This window comes from Oryzias melastigma, unplaced genomic scaffold, assembly GCF_002922805.2.
Source record: "Oryzias melastigma strain HK-1 unplaced genomic scaffold, ASM292280v2 sc00483, whole genome shotgun sequence".
Taxonomy (NCBI): Eukaryota; Metazoa; Chordata; class Actinopteri; order Beloniformes; family Adrianichthyidae; genus Oryzias; species Oryzias melastigma.
Genome location: NW_023417077.1, coordinates 17937 through 41171, shown reverse-complemented (window position 1 = coordinate 41171; position 23235 = coordinate 17937). Strand labels below are relative to the sequence as shown.

The following is a 23235-nucleotide window of genomic DNA, read 5'->3' as shown; positions in this document are numbered from 1 at the left end:
TGTGACTCTGGAAAACTGAAGTGAATCACCTGTGACTCTGGAAAACTGAAGTGGATCACCTTTGACTCTTGAAAACTGAAGCGCATCAACTGTGACTTTGGAAAACGGAAGAGGATTAACTGTGACTCTGGAAAACTGAAGTGGATCAACAGTAACTGGAAAAGTGAAGAGGATCACCTGTGACTCTGGAAAACTCAAGAGAATTAACTGTGACTCTGGAAAACTGAAGCGGATCACCTGTGACTCTAGGAAACTGAAGAGGATCGACTGTGACTCTGGAAAACTAAAGCAGATCACCTGTGACTCTGGAAAACTGAAGAGGATCAACTGTGACTCTGGAAAACTGAAGCGGATCGAGAGTGACTGGAAAACTGAAGGGGATCACCTGTGACTCTGGAAAACTGAAGTGGATCAACTGTGAGTCTAGGAAACTGAAGTGAATCACCTGTGACTCTAAAAAATTAAAGAGGATCAACTGTGACTCTGGAAAACTGACGCGGATCACCTGTGACTCTAAAAAACTGAAGCGGATCAGCAGTGACTGGAAAACTGAAGCGGATCAACTGTGTCTCTGGAAACTAAGGTGGATTGCCCTTTGCTTTCTAATAAATTCAAATGGACTTCTAACAAACTGAACCAAAAGTTATGCTGCTTTAAAAAAAAACAACTGAAATTTAGGGTTAGGGTTTTTTTGTTAAATGAAGTTGATTTCCAGTTTTCCAGAAGTGGATTGCCTCTCTAACAAACTGAAGTGGAATACTCCCTGTGTATCCACTAGAACTGCTTTGACTGATAATAGCAACCTCTCATGAAAACGAGTAGCTTCAGCCTTCGTTGGAACCACAACCGGAATCAGCAGGAAGTATCTGTTTTCCAGAAGCTTCAAAAACAAGCAAAACCAACTCTGATGAACACTTCAGACCAGAGCACTTCCAGCCCTGCAGATGATCCAAGATTTCATTTTAACGTCTACACAACATGTTTCACATCTCTGCACTGCCAACCCATCACACACACATTCCTCTGCACGTCAACAACGACATGTCCACTCGTCTGATATTTCTCACATTTGTCTTACAGTTTTTACGCTGTAAATTAGTTGGCTCCTCATTAGCTTCATTAGTGAGTTTTAGGGATTTTTCTTCTGGATAGAAGTGTCTGTCATGAAAATTCCTTCAGGGGGAACACCCATTTACTCAGATCTAGGAGGAGAAACTGCAGTAGTTCTTGTTCTGAGTTCACACAGGAATGAATGACGTGCAAACCTTCAGAAAGTTTAGCCAGAGAGAAATGTTGTTGTAGTAAGGGCTGCAGCGTCACACATCGGCTCTGAAGTGACACAAAAGTGTTTACTGTAAGCCATTTAAGGGCTATCATGCAATTCTTAAACCTTTCTGAGTATAGGGATATAGTTTACAAACTACCACTACTATGGTGGTGGTTCACTTTCAGCTTATCCTTTTCAGGGTCGCCACAGCGTAACAGCACCCACTGTTTCGCATCAGTGATTTGGCAGAGTTTTTACGCCGGATGCCCTTCCTGACACAACCCTGTACTTGAGGGGCACAGGGACCCAGTTAGGCAGCAGTGTCAAGGGTCTTGACTAAGGACCCAATCTGGATGGGGATCAGTGGACAACCCTGGAATCGAACCTAGGGCTCCTGCGTGTCAGCCCTTCATCTAGCCCACTGAGCCACCCAGCCGCTTCTGTCCTAACTTCAGCATGAATGGATCAGAATACTGCCTTTTTATGAAGAATTATGATTATCTACACTGAAAAAGTTGATTTGGCATGACAAAGGCCCCTTGGCCCCTGGACCTTATAAGGCAAGAGTGCTAACCACTGTACCACTGTGCAGCTCCCCTTTAAATAAACTGTGAGGATATGACAGCGGGGTGTCTACCCCCCCTCTGCAGCCCCCTCCAGAGGAAAACCATGACTGCTGTGCTGGAATTCCAGCTCGATCCTCTTCGGTTTCTCTGCAGAAGTGGATCATCTCTGATTCCGAACCTCGTGTCACATCCACAGGATGTACAGAGTTCTCAGTATCCGTGACCTGTGCACGAGGCGCATGCATGCTCACATTTCAGCTCCGTTAATTGGTGATGACGTCATTGGACTTAAAGGCGTCACGCACCGATCGTCCGGTCCGGACACAGAAGCAGCGCCCCGTGCCCTTGTTCGCCCTTTGGTCACCAGAGCGCATCGGCCGCGGTGGAGCGCGTGACGCGGCGCGTGCATCGGCGGCCTCGCGCCTTACCTTTCCTGATGAGCTCCTCCGTCTCGTGGTCGAAGCCGGCCCGGTGGCAGCGCCTCCACAGCCCCATGTTGGTGGAGTTGTGGTGCCGGCTGCACTCGTCCGCGGCGCTCATGGCGAACAGCTGGCGGCGGCTCCGCGCGGGCAGCAGCCGCTCCTCCCAGCGCGGCGCGCCGCTCTGGCTGGCCCGCAGCGGCAGGCTGATGTTGGGGATGTAGATGAAGCCCGGGTCCTTGCGGCGGCTGGAAAAGCTTCGGCACCGCTCCCGGTACCTCCTGGCGTCGGTCTCGTACCAGTGGTCGGAGCACATCGCCACGGCCAGCATGCCCAAGGCGCACAGAGACAAAGACAGCCCGGCGTAGAGCAGAAGCTTCCCGGCGGCCATGCTCGCGCTGTCACGGCCGCGTCAGCACCACGACGGACGGACAGCTCCTTCAGCTCACATCCTTCCTGGGGGGCAGCAGTGGGACCATGGTGGGCGAGCAGATGAGGAGGCAGGAGGGGGGTGAGGTGGGGGGTGAATTCCTCTAGTCTTCGGCTGCAGAGAGCCCACGTCGTTCCCGCGCGCGCGCGGCGCTGCAGCAGCTCGGCGGAGACGGAGAGGACGTTATCTCAGCTGCGATCCATCAGTCTGCAGGGCGACACCGACACGCACGTTACACACGAGCACGCAATCGAGTCTGCGCACGAGCGCACAGCTGTTCTGCACCCCCCACCCCCTCTGATGGATGATGGAGGCTGCAGAAGCGGAACATATGAGCTTCAGCTCTGCAGCCCCGCAGAACGTCCTCCTACCTGAGTCCACGGAGACCAGGATCCAGCAGTGGAGTCAGTAACGCGGCGCCTCTGAGGAGCAGCAGGAGGAGCAGGAGGAGCAGGAGGAGGAGGAGGAGGAGGAGGAGGTGACGGCAGCTGCTGCGGAGCCGCCTGCGCCTGCGCCGAAGCTGCAGCCCGTTAGACGGAATGTAATCCCGTTACAAATAGTAAATACTGAGTCACCAAATCTGATTCACAGGAAACTCAACAGAAACAGAAAAGGACGATTTTAACTCACGGGGCCAAACTCAATCACACAGGGGACAAACTCCAAACACACCTTAATCCAAACAGGATAAACATTTATTGAACACTCTAAAACTACATTTTTAAAAGTGTAAGTTTTTAACATAATTATGAACAATATATAGCATTACCTGTCATAATAGTGTGAATGCTGTAAGCTGAATTTGGCCGCGGAAAATGCTGAAGTTGATAGCCAGTTAAAATATGATCTAAATGCTAAATTAGCCTAAAAAACTTAGGTTAGCCAAAACAACTAGCACGTATGTATTAGCCTAACTCCACAACAGCCTAAAAACTTTTGAAAAAGCCTAATTTAGCCAAAACAGCTAACATTCAACTGGAATATTAGCTTAACTCCAAAATAGCCTAAAACAAACAAAAGAAGCAGATAACTTTAAAGTTATTTAGTAAATTTAGGCCCAAACCTGGCAAACAATATCCTTGCTGCATTGGTTAGTGATACGGCTGCTGGAATAAATAGTAATATCAATAGCATATTTTTAGAACTAGTAGATAAACATAATTAAAAAATTGTGTTAATAAAAGATCAACAGACACTGATAATCTGGATGTCGGATTAGTAAAGGAAATTATGGAATATATTATTCACCCATTTACTTATACATGCAACTTGTCATTTACAACAGGAATTTTTCCAAACAAGATGAAACTAGCAAAGGTAATACCACCTCACAAAACAGGAGATAAACACTCTTTCACTATACAGGCCAATAGCATTACTAACACAAATTTCAAAAATATTAGAAAAACTATTTGCTGCAAGACTAGATAGATTCATCAATAAGGAAAATATTTTAGATGGTAGTCAATATGAGTTCAGGGCAAACTGTTCAACTTCTACGGCTTTGATTGAGCTAACAGAAGAAATGTCCACGGCAATAGACAACACGAAACACCTCATTAGCATATCTATTGATTTAAAAAAAGCATTCGACACGATAAATCACAGCATTTTACTTAGCAAACTCCATAAATACGTTATTAGAGGGACAGCCCTTCAGTGGGTGTTACCTAAAAAATAGACAACAATATGTACAAATAAATAACAGAACATCAAATTGTCGTGGTGTAAAATGTGGGGTACCCCAGGGGTCAGTTCTCAGACCAAAGCTGTTCAATCTTTATTTGAATGACATTGGAAATGTGTCTAATAGGCTAAAATGTATCCTATTTGCTGATGACACAAGCCTTTACTATGTAGATGACAATTTAGAGCACATGAAATAAATAATCCAATCAGAGAAAATGTTTTAATGCAAATAAATGATCACTGAACTGTGAAAAAACATCATTTATGGTATTCAGCAACAGGAAGAAAGATCAGAACATTTCATTTCAAATAGACGGTAATAATATTGACAGAGTAAAAGAAGTTAAGTTTTTGTGTGTTATCATTGATGAAAGTTTCACTTGAAGATCTCATATTACGAATATTAAATCTAAGTTGGCAAAAACAATGACTGTTCTTCACAGAGTGAAATCACTGTTGGACATTAAAGCGCTCTGTTTGTTATATAACTCACTGATTGTTCCACATATGAATGATTGCACTGAAATTTGGGGAAACGCGTGTAAGAAATATGTCTATTCAATTTTCTACAGAAAAAAGCAGTGAGAATAGTTTCTGCAAGTTACTACAAAGAACGGTTCAAGAGCGGCTGGGTGACTCATTGGGCTAGGTGAAGGGCTGACACGCAGAAGCCCTGGGTTCGATTCCCAGGGTTGTCCACTGATCCCCTCCCACATTGGGTCCTTAGGCAAGACCCTTGACGCTGCTGCCTAACTGTGTCAGGAAGGGCATCCGGCGTAAAAACTCTGCCAAATCACTGATGCGAAACAGTGGGTGCTGTTACGCTGTGGCGACCCCGAAAGGGATAAGCCGAAAGTGAAAGAAGAAGAAGACTACAAGGAACGGTTCAAGAGGTACAGTGTGTTAAAGATGTTGTGCTGAAGTGTCAGGTGTTAAAGAGTTAGGTCTCAAAATGTCAGAAAGTTCTTCCGGCTTCACATGTAAACAACAAGCCTGTTGTCATGGAGATGCAGCGCAGCAGATGCTGAGAATGTCAGACACACATCCATGATATGTGTGCCATATTGATTAGTTATAGTTCATGACTCCAATGTTTGATTATAGTGGCATACTGTCAACGTTACACAGTAACCCTCCCTAAAAGGCCAGATCCCAGATGCCCAAACATCTGAGAGGAGGGGACGAAAAAAGCAAAATAAAAGTGTAGAAAACAGGGCTCCTGCAGGCAGACGGATGTAAGGGGTATTAGAACCCTTCCTCGGGAACGGGCACGAAGTCCTGGCAACTACCCCCAGGGACAGGAAGCATGAAGAGGAGGTGATCCTCCACAGGAACATGAAACTTGAGGGATGGCCCTGACAGTCTCCTTCTGGAACAGATTAGGTTATTGTGGTTTGACAGAACATGAATATGGCTGGAGGAAAACCCGTCTGGTGTGGCGTGACCAAAAGTTCTCCTACTGGGTCCAAGGTGGTCAGGTCAATCTGTCAGGAAGTGGTGGAGAACCCAAATGCAGGAGACCAGGCTTGGTGAAGAAACTTACATTAATAAATAAAGTAACCAAAACATGGGTCACAACAAAAATACTAGATGAAGCAGCTGTAGAACTCTGCTGAGAGCATAAAACATCTGAGTCCTTCCCTGATTTGACCCAGAACCTGTCAGGCCCTGTTCTGGACTCACAGAAACCTCTACTTGAAGACGTGAAACTTGACCCAGACCTCCACATGAAACTTAAATGAAAAAGTAAACAACTGCGAACGCTGTTGCTCATGAAGATTTAAAGAGCTGAAACTGACCTGCCCATGCGCACGGCGTGCTTTCTGTCACCTGTGAGCTTCCTCATGAGCCCCCCCTCCGTCTGCTTCAGGTAAAGAAGATGCAGGAGCACCTGCTCACCTCACTTTAGTGATGCCACCTGTTACACCCCAGCTCTAGGCTAAGGGGGCGTGTCTCACAGGTAGCATTGTTTGGAAGTATGGACCATTTCTCTCAGTCCCACGTGAGTTTGAAGTGGTGAGCGCTCCCTATGATGAAGTCACAAGATTATTTCATGTCCTGCTTTGCTTTGCTTTACTTAAAACGTCTCCTAAAATCTTCTTTCTCCTGTCAGCACAACTGCTCTTACAGTCACACCATACATTACACTGTATGTTGCACTATGCATGTCTATGGAAAAAAAAGCTAAGTTGTTGCATCTTCAGGCTGAAAGGATTAGAAATAAAAGTCTTGTATGCTAAAAGATCTAAAAGTCAAATGTAATCATGAAATATTAGAAAATAAATAAAGAATTCCGTCTAAACTTAAATATTTGTCTGTAAGACTAAATAATACATTGAAAAAATCATTTTAAATGTTAAAAATGTTCTAAAAATACAAATCTCTGCACTAGATCTAAAACAAAAAACAGAATTGTACACGTTAAAATAAAAACAAAAAATGGAGAACTGAAAGGTACATCATGAAAAAAATAATAATAATAATTAAAAAATACTTGTTTCTTGTGCACACCAGTTACTATTTTTGGTGCACATCAGCCACCATCAAGGACAAAAAAATCAAAGCTAAAAAAAAAAAAATCAAAGTAAAAAAAGAAAAACAGTATATTTTGTGCGCACCAGTTACTATTTTTAGTGCACACCAGTTACTATTAAATTAAGAAAATAAAACGAAGTAAAAAAAAAAAAAAACTATCTTCTTGTGCTCACCAGATAGTTGCTGGTGCGCACCAGTTACCATTTCAGTTACTATCTATGTAAAAAGAAAAAATATAATCAAAGTTTAGAGAAAATCAAAGTTAAAAAAAAAAACTGTCTCTTGTCTGCACCAAATAGCAACTGGTGCACACCAGCTGCTATTTTTTGATGCACACCAGTTACTATCAAGTAAGGAAAAAAAAAAAAAAGCTTAAAAAAATTTAAATAGAAGAAAAACTAGTTTCTTGTGTGAACCAGTTAGTAGACGGTGCACACAATTTGTGATTCCACATATTTTAATGCCTGGACTTCAAGTAAACTGCAGTTCTGGAGTTCTGACCTGGCAACAACTTCTGTCTGAAGGGAATTCAGATCTGCTGGACGTCCACCTCCTGTCTGCTTCTCTGGATATCTGGTCTGCAGGGTGGCTCAGAAACTCTAAGGAGACAAACTGGAATAGAAAAAGTAGAGACTCCTTGAGGATTCCTGTAGGAAATTGTTGATCCCTTCCCAGAAATGTAGTGTTGAGCCCTGATCTCAAAGCTCTCCTCTGCTGCAATCTTCAGTAGTCTAACTCTTCACTGTGGAAATAGAAAAACAAAAAACTGAGTGAAGGTAAAGAACAGAGGCAGCCTGCACAGCAGAAACTGACTGAGATGTTAGTCCTCAATGGAGAGCTGCTCTTCAAAAAGAGAACTGGTGACCTCCAGTGGAGGATCTTATATGGCGCTGTTGCTGAAACTCTGATTTCTCTTCTCAATCCAACAGTTTCTCAGAGAAGTTCAGACCATTTCACTCTTTAAACATCTGTTTGTTAAAATAAAACTCATTCTGTTCATATTTTAAATATATGTTTGCGAAATAGACGTCACCTTCTATTGTTGGTGAAGCTCACATGTACAGGAAGAACTGTCTGGCATACAAAGGCGATCAGGAAGCAGTTCCTGTCTGACGCTGCAGACTAAAGCTAAACTTTCAGTTATTCAGACTTTTTGACCAGTTTTCCAACAACAAATATCTTTTGTCCTGTGCGTATGATCAAATGTGGTTATGCACATTTGCACATTTGAGTATGATCAAATGTGCAAATGTATTTTAGCATTGTCTATGTTAGAGTATATTTAGTATGTAGGAGTATGATACTATGTGTGTATAAGTTTAATAGCATTTTTGTAAAAGTTTGGTAGGATTTGTATAATCTAGTGTTGGAACCAGGCAACACCTCACTACCTGGTGGGGTTATTGTTATGCCCACAGTCATAGCACCAACAGACCAATTTTTCCTGTCCATTCAATCAACTTTTCAAAAGGTGTTGTGTGGCTCACAGCTAAAGCCAGGCTAGCCTTTCTGACACTGTGTGTTGAAATTGAGGTCTGGGAAGTTATATTCCAACATATGCTAATCACCTGATTAGCTCCCCCACAGACAGCATAGATGAGGGAGGAGCACAGTCATGACAACCGCTCCAATCCACCTGTCGATCTCAAGGTCCAGTCTTCCCTTGTCTATGAACAAGACTCCAACCACCTGGGACAGAAGCACTTTCTGCATTTAAGAACTATGGCCTCAGACTTAGCGCTACTGACCTTCATCCCGGCCGCTTCACAATCGGCCACAAACCACCCCATGCATGCTGGAGATCCTGGCACAATGAAGCCAACAGGACATCATCTGTAAAGAGCAAATAGGAAATCCTGTGGTCTCCAAACCAGACCCCCTCCAGCTGCCTGGAAATTCTATCAATAAAGGTCATGAACAGAACCAAATACCCACATGGACAGTGAAGTCCCCCAGGAGGACAATGGAGTATCCTACTGGGGCAATTTCTGCTAGCCCTCCGAGGGCCACCAAGAAGGTCAGGTACTCTGAACTGTTGTTCTGCTTGTAAGCCAAAACCACAGTAAAAGACCCACCCCCCCACCCAAAGGCAAAGGGACATGCCCCTCACATCCACCGGGGCAAACTCCAACAATTGGTGGCTGAGCTGGGGGCTCACGAGTACTCACCGGCCCACCGCCTCTCACTATGCGCAACTCTAGAATGGTAGAGAAAAAAATCCCCTCTGATAACTACCACCTTACCGTGGTGGAGGGGTTTGCGTGCCCGACTGATCCGAGGAGCTAAGCTGTCTGTGGTTGATAGCCCTAGTGGGGTTTTCAACGACAGACAGCAGGTCCTCTGTGGCGGGTCAGACTAAGAGCGGTTCAGAACTTCACAAAACACCAAGATTCACTTTTGTTTTCTTGTCCCAACTCTGGAGCCAGGCCTAGTTTTGGGGCTATTAGGGAAGGCCTTGTAGCTGGGCCTCTTCCCGTAGGGGTCCAGTGTGGAGTGGCTGGAAAGATCACCTCTGCCACACTTGAGGCCATGGTTCTTGACCAGAGAAAGAAAGTTCTCTTGTAATGAGTGTAGAGCTCCTGCTACAGATCAAGGAGTTTACGTATCTTGGGGTCTTGGCCACAAGATAGGGAAGATCAAAGTGTGAGACTAACAGGAAGATTGTGGAGAAGCTCTTAATTTACCTTTCAGACTTTAGTTTATCTTAAAGTCTTAAAGAAAATCTCATCTGAATGAATGAGAACTCCTCAGCATGACAGGTAACTTTAGTGAGGGGAGGTTGTGCTGCCTGGTCTGGTTTCTGGATCGGTCCTCAAAGTGAAAGAATCAAAACATTGTTTTTGGGTTGTATATTGTGAGAAATTAGCATTTTAATGCACTCACAAGCTCAACAAAGTTTAATTTCATAATGTAGGCCCTTAAAAGTCAGTGGGAAACTACAGTCTTTATTTCATAGTAGATCCTGATCATCTGCTTCTTTTTCTATCATCTGCAGATGTTTCAAAGAACACTGAAGCAGGTCTCCATCTGAGTTTCACAACCACACTGAGCTGATCACGCAGCAAACCTTTCACCTCCACATCTGAGTGAGCTGAACGCCCCCCCTCCCTCCACGACTGCTGTTTATCTGGTCCTGCAGTGAACACCGTCCCCGCTGAGCTCTGGACTGTGAAGACCTTCTCCTCAGGAGGGATTTCTTCTTTGCTCCTCAAACACGGGAGAGATGCCGCTGTCGCGCTCGCTGTCCATGACCTCCCTGAGCGGGGTGCTGCCGGCCTGGGAGGAGGACCAGCTGCCTGTGGAGGACCTGCTGCTCTTCGAGGTGGCCTGGGAGGTAGCCAACAAAGGTGAGTCCCTTTCCTGCACCTGCTCCGCATCAAACCACAAACTCCATCCTGTTTTGAAGACACCTGTAGCACATTTCTTTATCTTAACCTCAGAGTGGAAAGAAGAAATTTTCAGCAGCAATCCAGTTTGTATGAAGTTTTTCACTTTTCATGTTTCACATCTCACTGAAAGCTGACCCTTTCTCCAAAAGTAAACACAGGAATGCTCCCCCAGCAGAGTTAAACATTAAGCAGCAGATAAGCCTCTGCCCCCCTCCCCATAACCCTGGAACAAACAGGGAGTCATTGCCCCTTGGAGGATGAGCTGGAATAATCTGGAAATTAATCTCAAGATTATCAACCTACAGTAAAAAAAAAAAAAAAAACATCTACAGTAACATGAGAGGTTCTGCTTCAACCCCAACTCCCTCGCTCACCTACTGTGGAGCAGGGAGGGGGTGTGTGTCAACCATAGATCCAGGAAAGGGTTGTTTTGTGGATGTTCTGCAGGTCAGCATCACAGCAGGATTGGTGGTTGTGCAGACCTCAGCAGGTTTGAGTCCTGCTTTTCTGGTGCCTCTCCTTGGTTATGTTTGAAGTAAAAGAACTTCTCAGGACCGTCACAAGAGTCTCTCATCTTTCTACAGATCTTTTTGAAACCGGCTGAATCATACAGGGGTCTCTGTCCTGCTATTCACACCGGAAATGTGATGCATGTTCAACAACCATTTAGAACGTCTAATTGTCCTCAATGAGTACAATCATTTCTTCATTCTATGCGACTTATTTTTCTTCTCTTCATCTTGGTGCATCTGAGATCCTGAATGATGTCAGTGCTCTAGATGAGTTTTTAAGGGTTTCAAGAAAATGAATCTCCACCTCAAAAATAATTCTGCAAGATGTCCCGGACAAGCCCCCAATTTGTTACAAAGACAGTAACAAATAAACGGGGAGACAAAATCGGTTTTACTTCTTGAGGTAATTTTAATATGCAGTATGCCAGAGAAGACTCTACGCTTCGGTGACGGAGCTGACCCGACAGGAAGCCGCTAAACAAAAGTCTCCCTCCCCTCCTAAGCACGTCTACGGCAGATCTTTTATCCCTCTCCTCTGATAGGAAAACACCTGCACCTGTGTGGGAGGAGGAGCAAAGGGACAGGCAGCAGAAACAGATCCTAACGGCCTAGGTCGTTTTTTTACATGCTGGCTGTTCGTAAAATCAAGGTTCCGCAGTACTGAAGACAATTTATTGTACCCAATCTGGTACCAGATGCGGTACCAGATGAGGTACCAGACGCGGTATCTGACGCGAATCAGGCCCGAACTTGGTACTGGACCGGATTAGGGTACCAGTTCTGGGTTAGGGTACTGGTGCATTCTGAGTCCCATTACTTGACCAGTTCTGGTTCGCAGCTTGGAGGTTTGGGTCCCGGGATTTAATGGGAACAGCCAGCATGTAAAAAAAAAATGACGAGTTAGGGACACCCAAAACGTCAAAAAGTGACGCTGAGGGTTCCCTTAACCAAGCATCAATGGTGTTGGAAAAATAGACCCACATCGGTCAGTTGGAACAATTATTATTACATATTCTGTTTGTGATTCTCTTCTATCAGTGTTAGCATGGTGTGTAGGAATAATAGTACTTCAAACTTCTCCATATTTTTCTTTTATTGTTGGGACATCCGTCCTATTTAATGAAAGGTTTTTACTGTCCCAAATTTGAATCAGCTCAGTATAAACATCTGTAGGGTTCTTAGCATCTGCCTCACTTCAGTTTTACCATTGTTGTTTCCTGTAGTGTTCCTGTGAGGAAAAACTGGAACGACACTCAGAAATGAAAGGGAAAGGGTCTTTCCTGTCACTTGAACTGTATAAACTTCTCAACATAGTAGATTTTATCAACCAGGATGAGGGGCTTCTGACTTGGAGAACGTCCATGATCAGACAAGGAGATTGCAGTCAGAAAAGGAATATGGGATCTGTATGGGAATGTTTGTGGAAACAGAGCGTCTTGACTAGAATTGGGAAATTCAAATCTGATCATAGACCTGCAAAGGTCAGAAAGTGGATCTTAGGCTTAACATAGACTGCAGACTAGAACAGAGGAACTACAATGATCTTGCAATGATGGAAAGAGCCACAAACCACGACTGTTCCTCAGGACCATCACTCTCCCCATCCACTAAATATTACAAACTTCGGCCGCTGTGGCAGGACCAGAGAAATGTGAATATGTAGGCAGGACATCTACGAACCAATCAATGAACCAGGCGGAGAGCAGGAAGTGGTTTGACCTTTGACACTTGAAATGTGGAGATATCTGGGCAGACAGACACTTGGCTGTCCACCTTGGTAAAACTGGAAGGACAGATATCTTCTTGTGAACAAGACAGTGATTGTGGTTGTTATGAGGTCCTGCATTTGTCAAACACTTCCTATCACCAGAGAAGAAGTGGAGGTGATGGAGGAGTACGGTTTTTGAGAGGGGACAAGGCGGGCTTTTCTTTCTGAAGAAGTTCATCAAACATTTGCATTGAATCCACCTATCTGTGATTCTGCTGTGGACAGTGTGATCACTGTGCACCTGTGTGTATCAGAGTCTGCTTCCACCTCTTACATAAACACTCTCTGGTTCGTATCATCTCTCTGACGTCTGTCACCCGTGTTTGAGTGTTTATGTCAACAAATGCTGTGGAAAACTCACACAAATGCACATGTGTGCACGTGTTCTCTAGCAAAACAAAATCAGGTTTGTATTGACAGCTCTTCTGCTGGTGTGTGTTTGTATTCATATGTGTGTTTTTGTGTCCACAGTTGGGGGGATCTACACTGTCATTCAGTCCAAGGCCAAGGTCACGGTGGACGAATGGGGGGAAAACTATTACATGATGGGGCCGTACTTTGAGCACAACTTCAAAACGCAGGTGGAGGGCTGTGAGCCCCCCAACGCTGCCATCCGCAAGGCCATGGACGCCCTCATCCACAACGGCTGCCAGGTGTGTGCACATAGAGAGGATCCAGAGTCAGTGGAACTCTGGAAAAATCAGCTTTGAGCATTCAGAGATTTTCAATGAACTTGCAGGATTTGAGTGGATCTGAAGTGGATGGTGAGGGTGGATGGTGAGGTTAGGGAGCAGAGGACTTTAAGATCGTAGGGTCAACAGTCCAGAACAACAAATAGTCTGGTGAAGAGGCGTCTGCAAGCAGGTTGGAACAGGTGGAGGAAGGTTTCAGGTGTGACCGAAGATATTCATTAGGAATTTAAAAAAAGTGTATAAACTGTGGTGAGAGCAGCCATGTTGTTGGTTTAGACTCTGATTCAGAGCTGGAGGAAGCAGAGATGAAGATGCTAAGGTTGTCTTTGGGAGTGACCAGGATGGCGTATGGTAAATTCCATAAATGGCGTATACTTGTATAGCGCTTTCTACTCTCCATCGAGGGCCCAAAGCGCTTCACAGTCACAGACCCATTCACACATTCACACATTCACATGGATCAGGAATGAATCCATCAACAGATCCTGGTAGATGTTCTAGAAATGGTTTGAAGTGTTTTATAGAATACTGAACAAGGAAAAATATAAAAATAATATTTAAAATAGGAAAAAGAATCTCAAGGTTATTGGGATCATAAGATAGTATGAGCTCTAGAGAGATGAGAGCGAAATGCTCAAATAGAACCAAAACATCCAATCACAGCTGATGGTTTAAAGTTCATCTTTAGTTCAGGCAGTTCTGTATGGAGAGAAAATAGTATCACCGAGATGAGTGTGTAATTCTCAATTTGTTACTCATTTACTATCTAACGTTACGCACAAATCCAAATTTACTCAGAAATTTAAAGTTACGCAAAAATCTAAAGATAGTTACGCACAAATCAAGAATTATCTACACACAAATCCAAAGTTACGCACAAATCCAAAGTTACGCATAAATCTAAAGTTATACAAACACAAATTCAAAGTTACGCACACACAAATCTAAAGTTTCGAACAAACAAATCTAAAACTACGCACAAATCCAAAGTTACGCAAAAATCCCAAATTACGAATGCACAAATCCAAAGTCACACACACACTAATCTAAAATTACACAAACAAAACTCTAAAGTTACACATAAATCCAAAGTTACACAAAAATCCAAAGTCACACATAAATTAAAATTAACGCTCGTAGAAATCCAAAGTTACACTCACACTAATCTAAAGTTACGCAAACAAAACCCTAAAGTTACACACAAATCCAAAGTTGCGCACAAATCAACAATTACACACGCACAATTCGTGGTGATACTATTTTCTCTCCATGGTTCTGCAACTTAAGGTGAAGTGCAAGCTGAGAAAGACAGATGATCGATTGATTTGACAGGAAAAGTCTGTTGACTAAAAGGCATCAGAGAACAAATGTAGAGGAAGTGATAATGTGTGATGTTTTTGAGATAAAGCTGATGATGTTCATCACCTGGACATTCTGTAAATGTCAGATGGTTTTGTCTCAGCGCTGATAAACGGAGATCCGTTAAAGACAGCTTTGCCCCCAACCCCTAAAATGATGGGGTAACCACAGCGGCGTGACCAGCATGGTGTGATCATGGAGGATCAGGTGTGTCCAACATTCTCTAAGAGTTGTGGACACCAGCAGTGTGAGAATGTTTCTTTAAGACAGCCAGTCTCCCACTAGATGGAGCCCACAGATTGGAGAAACCTCAGACAAAAACCAAGAATAACTGTGAGTCCAGAGGCTGAACGTCACATCTGAAGGTTTTTGTTTTCTTCATTGATGCCTCCTAACAATTCTGTCACTCTAATATAAAGCTTTGAGCTGGAAATCTCCATATGTATAGGAATTCTGGGAACATTTTTACTGTTGTTTTTTTTTTTTTACAAATATTTTTGGAGTAATCTAAAATGATAAGTCATTTGATTTAGTTTTTAATGTTTCTTAGTTTGGTCTGTGTTTGTAGTTTTGTTACTGAATATATTTTTATGTAAAGTATTATAAGTTATTTTAAGGTTTAAATAGGTTGATTCTGCAATAATATTACTCTGTTTTTAATTGTGTGAATGCTTTAAAACATTCACACTTTAGTGATTCTCCTGCTCCTTTACGTACATTTTTTAGCACGTAAAAACTCAATCACGCTTTCAACGATTTCAGCAATCTTGGTATCAAAAGCCTCAGCTTGTTCAGAACATTACTGCTTTTACTTTTAGTATTCAGAAACTTTGTCAATTTTGAAATTTCATGCAAAATATGCCCCATACAAAATGAATGAGAAAATGCCTCAAATCTTTAAAAAACAACTTTGTGCACTTTACAAACAATGAACTTTAGAGTGTTAATTTAGTACAATGATAGCTGATTTTGACTAATTTAGACTTTTTTTTTCATTTTTTTCAGGCTAATTTATGAGCTATGCTCAAATTTTAGCCAATGCTTAAATATTAGACTTTTTTTGGGCCAATTTTGAGTTTAGTTTATGTTTTAGCATTGTGCTAGCTGTTTTGGCAAATATATGTAGTTCATAGTTATGTTTAAAAAGTTAAATTTTAAAAGTTTTATAGTTTCAAACCTTTAGTTTTACTGTGATCAATAAATCTTTATCTTGCTTGTCCTGCTACCTGGTGTGTGTTTTGGATTTGGCCCCCTCTCTGATTGATTTTGACACCACTTTTCTGTGCAGATTGCACACTCTTCCATCACTTTAGACGGCAGCTTTTGTCTGCATGAATTATCAGGTTGGTTTACTGTTATTACAAACAAACAGATGAAAGACAGACAGAAAGACGAAGTACTTAAAGTTCAGTGTTCTCAGAACATCTGCTCTCTGAGGGATGTCAGGTCCCTGCTCTTGTAACCCTCGTTGTTCTGCAGGTTCACTTTGGTCGCTGGCTGATCGAGGGAAACCCCTTTGTGATCCTGTTCGACATCGGCTCGGCAGCCTGGAACCTGGACCGCTGGAAGGGCGACCTGTGGGACACCTGCCACATCGGCTTGCCGTTCCACGACCGGGAAGCCAACGACTCTCTGATCCTGGGCTCCCTGATCGCCTGGTTCTTCAGAGAGGTCAGACTTCCTTCATTTAACTTCACGTCCTTCGGCTGCCTGACCTGAACGCTGCTCTACCTTCTCCTCTGTAGGTGACAAACCATCTTGAAGACAAGAAAAACATCATCAGTCACTTCCACGAGTGGCAGGCTGGCCCCGGCCTCATTCTGTCCCGCTCCCGAAAGATTCCCATGGCAACAATCTTCACCACACACGCCACCCTGCTGGGGAGATACCTGTGTGCTGGGAGCGTGGACTTCTACAACAACCTGGACAAGGTGAGGGTCAGAAGAGCGCCCCCATCTGGAGTACAGCACACGTACACACACTTCAAAGGTTGTTGGTCACTTTTCTTTAAGTTTAAAGACAATCATGGAAAGTTGAGAAGCATCCCAGGAGAACGAACATATGATCTTCATTTGTCTAAATCTTACAGCTGACAGATGTTTTTAATCACAAGCTCCTTCTCCATACCAAAGAAGCGGAGCGGGCTACTCTGTCCACTCTCTGGGTGTTGAGGAGAACCTCACGCTGCCAGCTCGAGTCCTGAGGTGAAGAAATAGAGAAACTGTAGTGTTGAATGCTTTAAAAACGCATATTCATACTTTTTATATTAATTATCAGGCATATCTGTTTAAGAAAGTGGGAAAATGTCAAGTTTTACCAGATAATATTCACAATCTAAATTTAAAGTAGTTGATAAAAAATCTCTGATGACCCAGCATTCGAGCAGCATTTAAACACATCACTTACGGACGAATCTTGGAGACGTGAAGAGTCTTACCTCAGATTTGTGCATTAATGTGGTTTTGTTTGTGTGTAACAAACAAATAATTTTTAAAGATTTGTGTGTGTAGTTATGCACAAAATGTACACGCATTAATCCAAAGTTACACACAATGCACAAATCAGAGTGAGACTATTTTTTCTCCATATATTAATGCTTTCAAGAAAGGATGCAGCAGATTTTGTGGCCGTTTTAGTCCTTTAGTGTTTGGCGTGGACAGTGGGATGTCGTCTGTGTTTTGGGGCAGCAGCGTAGCTTGAATTAGCTGATGAAGACGGTTGGTTCTGTTCTGGGTTCTGCTCTGGAACTTGCAAAGGTGATTGTTCTAAGAAGAATTCTTTATAAACTTAAACTCTAGGTGAGAGGACCACAAACTACTTCCACATTTGACCCCCCACCACCACCACACACACAAGGGGTTTTCAGGGTTTTAAGTGAAACCCTGAAAACCAACCCCCACCACCAAATGCACACATACAGATCAAAGTGTTGGTTTTGTAGGTGTGTGATGACACACACTGTCAGACCAACTCTCACAATCAAAGGTTCAGGCCTTTTACTCACTCAGATGTGATTAGCGCTGCATGAAGATGGATCCGCGAACCTCTCATAATTGGTCCCACTCTGGCGTCTGAAAGGGCAACGAGGAGCGAAAGGTTGCTCACATGTTAGCAAAATGACTGACAGGTGAGCCTCATGGAGGACGACTGTTCCAGGTTTGAGTCCTGACACATTAGTGCGGGGGGAAATACAGCGGGGGTCAACACGGGGAGAAAGAACAGAAAATGAGCTTTGTTGTTTTCCGTTTCAAAAAGTTGTCGTTTAGTATGTCTTAAAGTATGCATAAATAAAACAGGAGCTTCACAATCCAAGTGTCACTATCACAAACGACAAAAGAACAGTACAGCAAACAGAGAGCATGTTTTAGTCAGGAGGGGTAAACTGATGACCTCATCATTAAGGCCCCCTTTGATGAAAGTTGTGTTTTTGGTGTTTTAACATGTTCTTGTAGCAGTTTTTAATGATGGAGGACAAATATTAAAAAATTAAAATTGGATTTCTGATTATTTCTTTATTCAAATCGTGATGGATCTGTCAGGAGGAGGTGGTGGAGGACCCAAACACAGGAGACCAGGCGTGGTGGCGGGAAAGTAGTTGCTGAAGATTGTGAAACTTTTTGCTGAATGCTTTCTGGAGGAATTTGCTGAAAATACAAAAGCTATTTGCAAAATGTTACATTTGCTAAAAGACTGGAAATTTTGTTAAAGAGCTATGAAGGAGCGCTGAAGTTGACCTAAATTGATGAAAAATTTGTAGAAAAAAAAGCTTCAAAATCCCTAATACATGCCAATTTTCCACAAATAAGTGAGTTTCTAAAATTAGAGCTGAACTCCAAACTAACCCAAAAAACCTCAGTAGATGCCAAATTAGCCACAAAAAGCTAGCTTGTTGCTTCATAGCTAAACTCCAAAGTAGCCTAAAATTTCTCAGTACACTCAATTATTCAAAAACGTTTGCATGTTGCTAAAATATTAGCTAAACTCTACATTTTTTAAAGATTTACTATAAAAGATAAAAACATATCCCATCAATATTTTTAAAGTCTTGTTGCCAATCTACTTAAAATTTTGAAATTTGAAGACTTTCATTCATTTCCTATGGAGCATATTTTGCTCAATATTTCAAAAACTATAAAGTTTATGAATACCAAAAATACAAGCAGTAACGACCTGAACGAGCTGAAGATTTTGATCCCTAGATTGTTGAAATCACTGATTGAGTTTTTAGGTGCCGAAACCGTACGATAAGGAAGGAGCAGGAGAACCACTATAGTGTGAATGCTTACTAAGCAATCACACAATGAATAGTTGAAATAGGTAGACAGATGTGACTGAAAAAACTCTTAATATGTATAAGTTTTGATTGTCTACTTCTGCTAAATGAGCTCAGACTTGGCAGTTCTCTAATCATCTAGGTCCTAATCAAAGTTTCTCATCAGGTAGAGACACATCTCTGATGGAGAGAGTTTGTGTTCCTCGTGTTCTCGCTCATTTCCTCTCTCTGTTCAGCTAAGCACAAACACATCTTCAAATGTACTTCTTTATGTTTCAGTTTGACATTGACAAGGAGGCGGGAGAGCGGCAGATCTACCATCGATACTGTTTGGAGCGCGCTGCCGTGCACTGTGCGCACGTGTTCACCACCGTCTCCCAGATCACAGCAGTGGAGGCCAATCACATGCTGCACAGGAAGCCAGGTGGAGATGACCCAACATGGCCGCCACAGTGTTTTCATCGATGCTATTCACTTATCAGATTAACTCCCATTAGAAATATTTAATGGATACAAATGAATACTTTATGTTTCTGGAACATAGTAAACAACCTGTGAGATACTAGAATATGATGAATATCCATAAAACACCATTAAACATTATGAAAAATCTATTTTTAATTGAATCTGCCTCTTCTAAATGATTTATAATGGTGTACGCCACTTTGTGTTTCCAGGTATAAAAAGTGATTTTAGAAATAAAGATTTATCTGATTAATACAAACATTTAAGTTAAGATTTCATACATTTTCAGCTGTCTCTACACATTCTCATGTGTAGAGACAGATAGAAATGAAGCTCCTGGTTATTAGCAGTTCTTAAAAGGTTTAACCTTAGATAAGTGAAAGGCTACAGATGTAATGTTAAGATTGTTTGATTTATGAAATCCCAATATCTGCAAATGTAAGTAAAAGTCAACATTTAGGGTTGGAGAATGAAAGTTTATTTGATTTATTCATATGTGGATCTTCTTAAGGTTATCCATCAGAGGATGGATGGATGGATGGATGGATGGATGGATGGATGGATGGATGGATGGATGGATATAAAAGGACGGATGGATGGATAATCTGTGTTGGTATCATGTTCCTTCAGATATCGTGACCCCCAATGGGCTGAATGTGAAGAAGTTTTCTGCCATGCACGAGTTTCAGAACCTGCACTCCACCAACAAGACCCGCATTCAGGAGTTTGTCAGAGGACACTTCTATGGGTGAGGGAGATGGAGGCTCTGCTTTGATTTTAACTTCATTTTGTTCAGACATGACTTCAGTTTTGAGACTAACCGGTGGGGGTGGGTCGCTGTGTTTTACTCTGGCAGTCATCTTGACTTTAACTTGGAGAAAACTCTCTTCTTCTTCATCGCTGGACGATATGAATTCTCCAACAAAGGAGCAGACATTTTCCTCGAGTCACTTTCCAGACTCAACTACCTGCTGCGGGTGACGACCTTCAGTTTAAGAGAATCTCTGTTATGAACTGAGCTAACCACATTAAAGGCTTCTCCTTTATGATTCGTACAGGTCCACAGGAATGACATGACTGTTGTAGTTTTCTTCATCATGCCAGCTAAAACCAACAACTTCAATGTGGAGTCCTTAAAGGGCCAAGCAATAAGAAAACAGCTCTGGTACAGTATGAGTTCCTTTCCTTTGTAATCACAAGACGAGAAAACTGATGGAGATAGAAACAGGTATTCACAAAAACAAGTACTGACCTGCTGACGTTTTAAATGTTTCTGTTAAAGTACTGTGCCATAGTGGTTTGAGTACTGTACCATCCTTTTGGAGTACTGTACCATAATGGTTGGAGTACTGTACCATAGGGGTTGGAGTACTGTACCATAGTGGTTTGAGTACTGTACCATAATGGTTGGAGTACTGTACCATCATTTTGGAGTACTGTACCATTCTTTTGGAGTACTGTACCATAATGGTTGGAGTACTGTACCATAATGGTTGGAGTACTGTACCATAGGGGTTGGAGTACTGTACCATAGGGGTTGGAGTACTGTACCATAATGGTTTGAGTACTGTACCATAATGGTTGGAGTACTGTACCATAGTGGTTGGAGTACTGTACTATAGGGGTTGGAGTACTGTACCATAGTGGTTTGAGTACTGTACCATAATGGTTGGAGTACTGTACCATAGCGGTTGGAGTACTGTACTATAGGGGTTGGAGTACTGTACCATAGTGGTTGGAGTACTGTACCATAGTGGTTGGAGTACTGTACCATAATGGTTGGAGTACTGTACCATAGTGGTTGGAGTACTGTACCATCCTTTTGGAGTACTGTACCATAATGGTTGGAGTACTGTACCATAATGGTTGGAGTACTGTACCATAGTGGTTTGAGTACTGTACCATAATGGTTGGAGTACTGTACCATAGTGGTTGGAGTACTGTACCATCCTTTTGGAGTATTGTACCATAGTGGTTGGAGTACTGTACCATAATGGTTGGAGTACTGTACCATCCTTTTGGAGTATTGTACCATAATGGTTGGAGTACTGTACCATAGTGGTTGGAGTACTGTATCATAATGGTTGGAGTACTATACCATAATGGTTGGAGTACTGTACTGTATCATAGAGGTTGGAGTACTGTACCGTATCATAGAGGTTGGAGTACTGATGGTGAAGAAGGACCTGCTCTTCTCTATCTGAAAAGTAGAAGTGTGAAGTGCAGATGAATCCAATCATCGTCTTTGAATAGATCTGTTTGTATTGCAGGGACACGGCTCATACTGTGAAGGAGAAGTTTGGCAAAAAGCTCTATGATGCTCTGCTTAAGTAAGTGTTTGCATCACATGCAGCCCTGGAGTCAAATACTCTGACAAAAACCTTGATTCCATTTTGAATCGATGTGATCTATGATCAGAGGACATATTCCAGACATGAACAGCATTCTGGACCGGGACGACTTCACCATCATGAAGAGAGCCATCTTTGCTACTCAGGTACACTTTGCTTTATTCTCATCATTGTTCCGTTTCATGTGCTGTTTAAAAGGTTTTACACTGAGTTCAGTTATGAGACTTGATCATCCTCAGGAGAATAAACAATGCTGGTTTTAAAGACCAACTGAGATGAAAATAGTGTTTTTAACATGTTCTTGTGGCATTTTTGTGATGATCCAGGACTCATATAAAGAAAACTAAAATAACATTTTTGAGAATTTCTTTGTTGAAATCGTTGTGAATCAGGACCAGACAAAAACATGACGGATAAAGTTTGTAGCATCGATGTAGCGGGACACAAACTGAAGATGAATTACATGAAAGAAGGAAATACTACTGTAATTTTTCCTGTAATGATCATGTTGTTTCAATTACCTGATGTCTAAAATCTACTTTTGTTGCTCAACTTTAGCACGTTTAGCTAACTAACTTAAGTTAGTTTTGGTGTGTGAGAAAGTGTAAATTTCATAGTTCACGCAACGACACTAAAGTAATTGAAGCGGCGTGTGTGAGGTCGTTACTCACCTGCAGCCACAGGTCGATAGTGATGACTGGGCATGAGTGCAGATGGAAAGGTCATTCTTGCTTTAACTAATTAGTTCAGACGCCAATACTTCTGTGCTTGTTACACCTATTGATTTAACACATGAAGGGTGATTAAAACAGACTCCTGATCACAGGAATCACTGTTATTATTTTCAATTTTTTTCTTGGATGTTGTTTGTTTTATATATTTAATGTTTATACCATTGACCCCACCTCCACCTTGCTCCTACACCTCCATCGGTCTGTTTTTAGGGTGAATTCACTGGCAGCAGCCTCATTTGTTCCTGTTGGTGCGCTCTGACCTGCTCATTCCAAGTAATGGGAGTGACCTTTAGTTGATGCACACAAACATAAGCAGCAACGTTTGTGGTTATTGCCATTAATTCCCATCTGTTGCTCTGCTGGTTGAAACCTGCGTGTCAAAGGCCCGACCTCTTCTCTCCGTCTTTCGTTATGTCCGCTTCTATCTTCAACGGAATCCATGTTTATGGTTGCCATGGCAATGCACTCGCTCATTCACCACAGTGCCATCAAGTTCTGTATTCTTTGACTGTTTGGCTTATGCTGATTGGCTGGACAGTGGTTAGCTGTTGCTTCAAAATAAGAAGGCCTGGTTTGAGTTCTGGCTGTTTTTTCCGTGTAGAGTTTTGATGTTTTTCTCATGCATGAGTGGTATTTATTTCTCTGGGGACTCCAGCTTCCCTCCAGAGTCAAAAAACATACTTTAGAGGGTCAACTTTTGACTTTTTGTTGTCTCTTAAGAGTGAGTGCAGGAATGGGTAAGCTGTCCTGGTTGAACTCTGCTGTCTTTGCCCTGAAGTAGATGGG

At 42.5% G+C, this 23235-nt stretch overlaps 2 protein-coding genes across 2 annotated transcripts; one reads left to right on the top strand and one right to left on the bottom strand.

Annotated features, from left to right (window-relative positions):
- Nucleotides 1–2193: 2193 nt before the first annotated feature.
- LOC112139569 (transmembrane protein 178B-like) lies at nucleotides 2194–3292 on the bottom strand. The gene is made up of 2 exons (XM_036211084.1): nucleotides 3054–3292; nucleotides 2194–2889 (listed from the first exon to the last, which is right to left on the bottom strand). Exon 2 carries the CDS (start codon nucleotides 2641–2643, stop codon nucleotides 2194–2196), a length of 450 nt encoding a protein of 149 aa, XP_036066977.1. The 5' UTR covers nucleotides 2644–2889; nucleotides 3054–3292.
- A 6656-nt stretch (nucleotides 3293–9948) lies between these two features.
- Nucleotides 9949–21861, top strand: LOC112139567 (glycogen [starch] synthase, liver; the record flags this gene model as incomplete). The annotated part of the gene is given in 10 exon segments (XM_024262391.2): nucleotides 9949–10253; nucleotides 13047–13228; nucleotides 16106–16297; nucleotides 16372–16557; nucleotides 19179–19323; nucleotides 19995–20112; nucleotides 20221–20341; nucleotides 20423–20529; nucleotides 21635–21694; nucleotides 21783–21861. Coding segments are annotated over 10 exon segments (1314 nt in total), but the record flags the coding sequence as incomplete, so codon positions are not given.
- Nucleotides 21862–23235: the final 1374 nt, after the last annotated feature.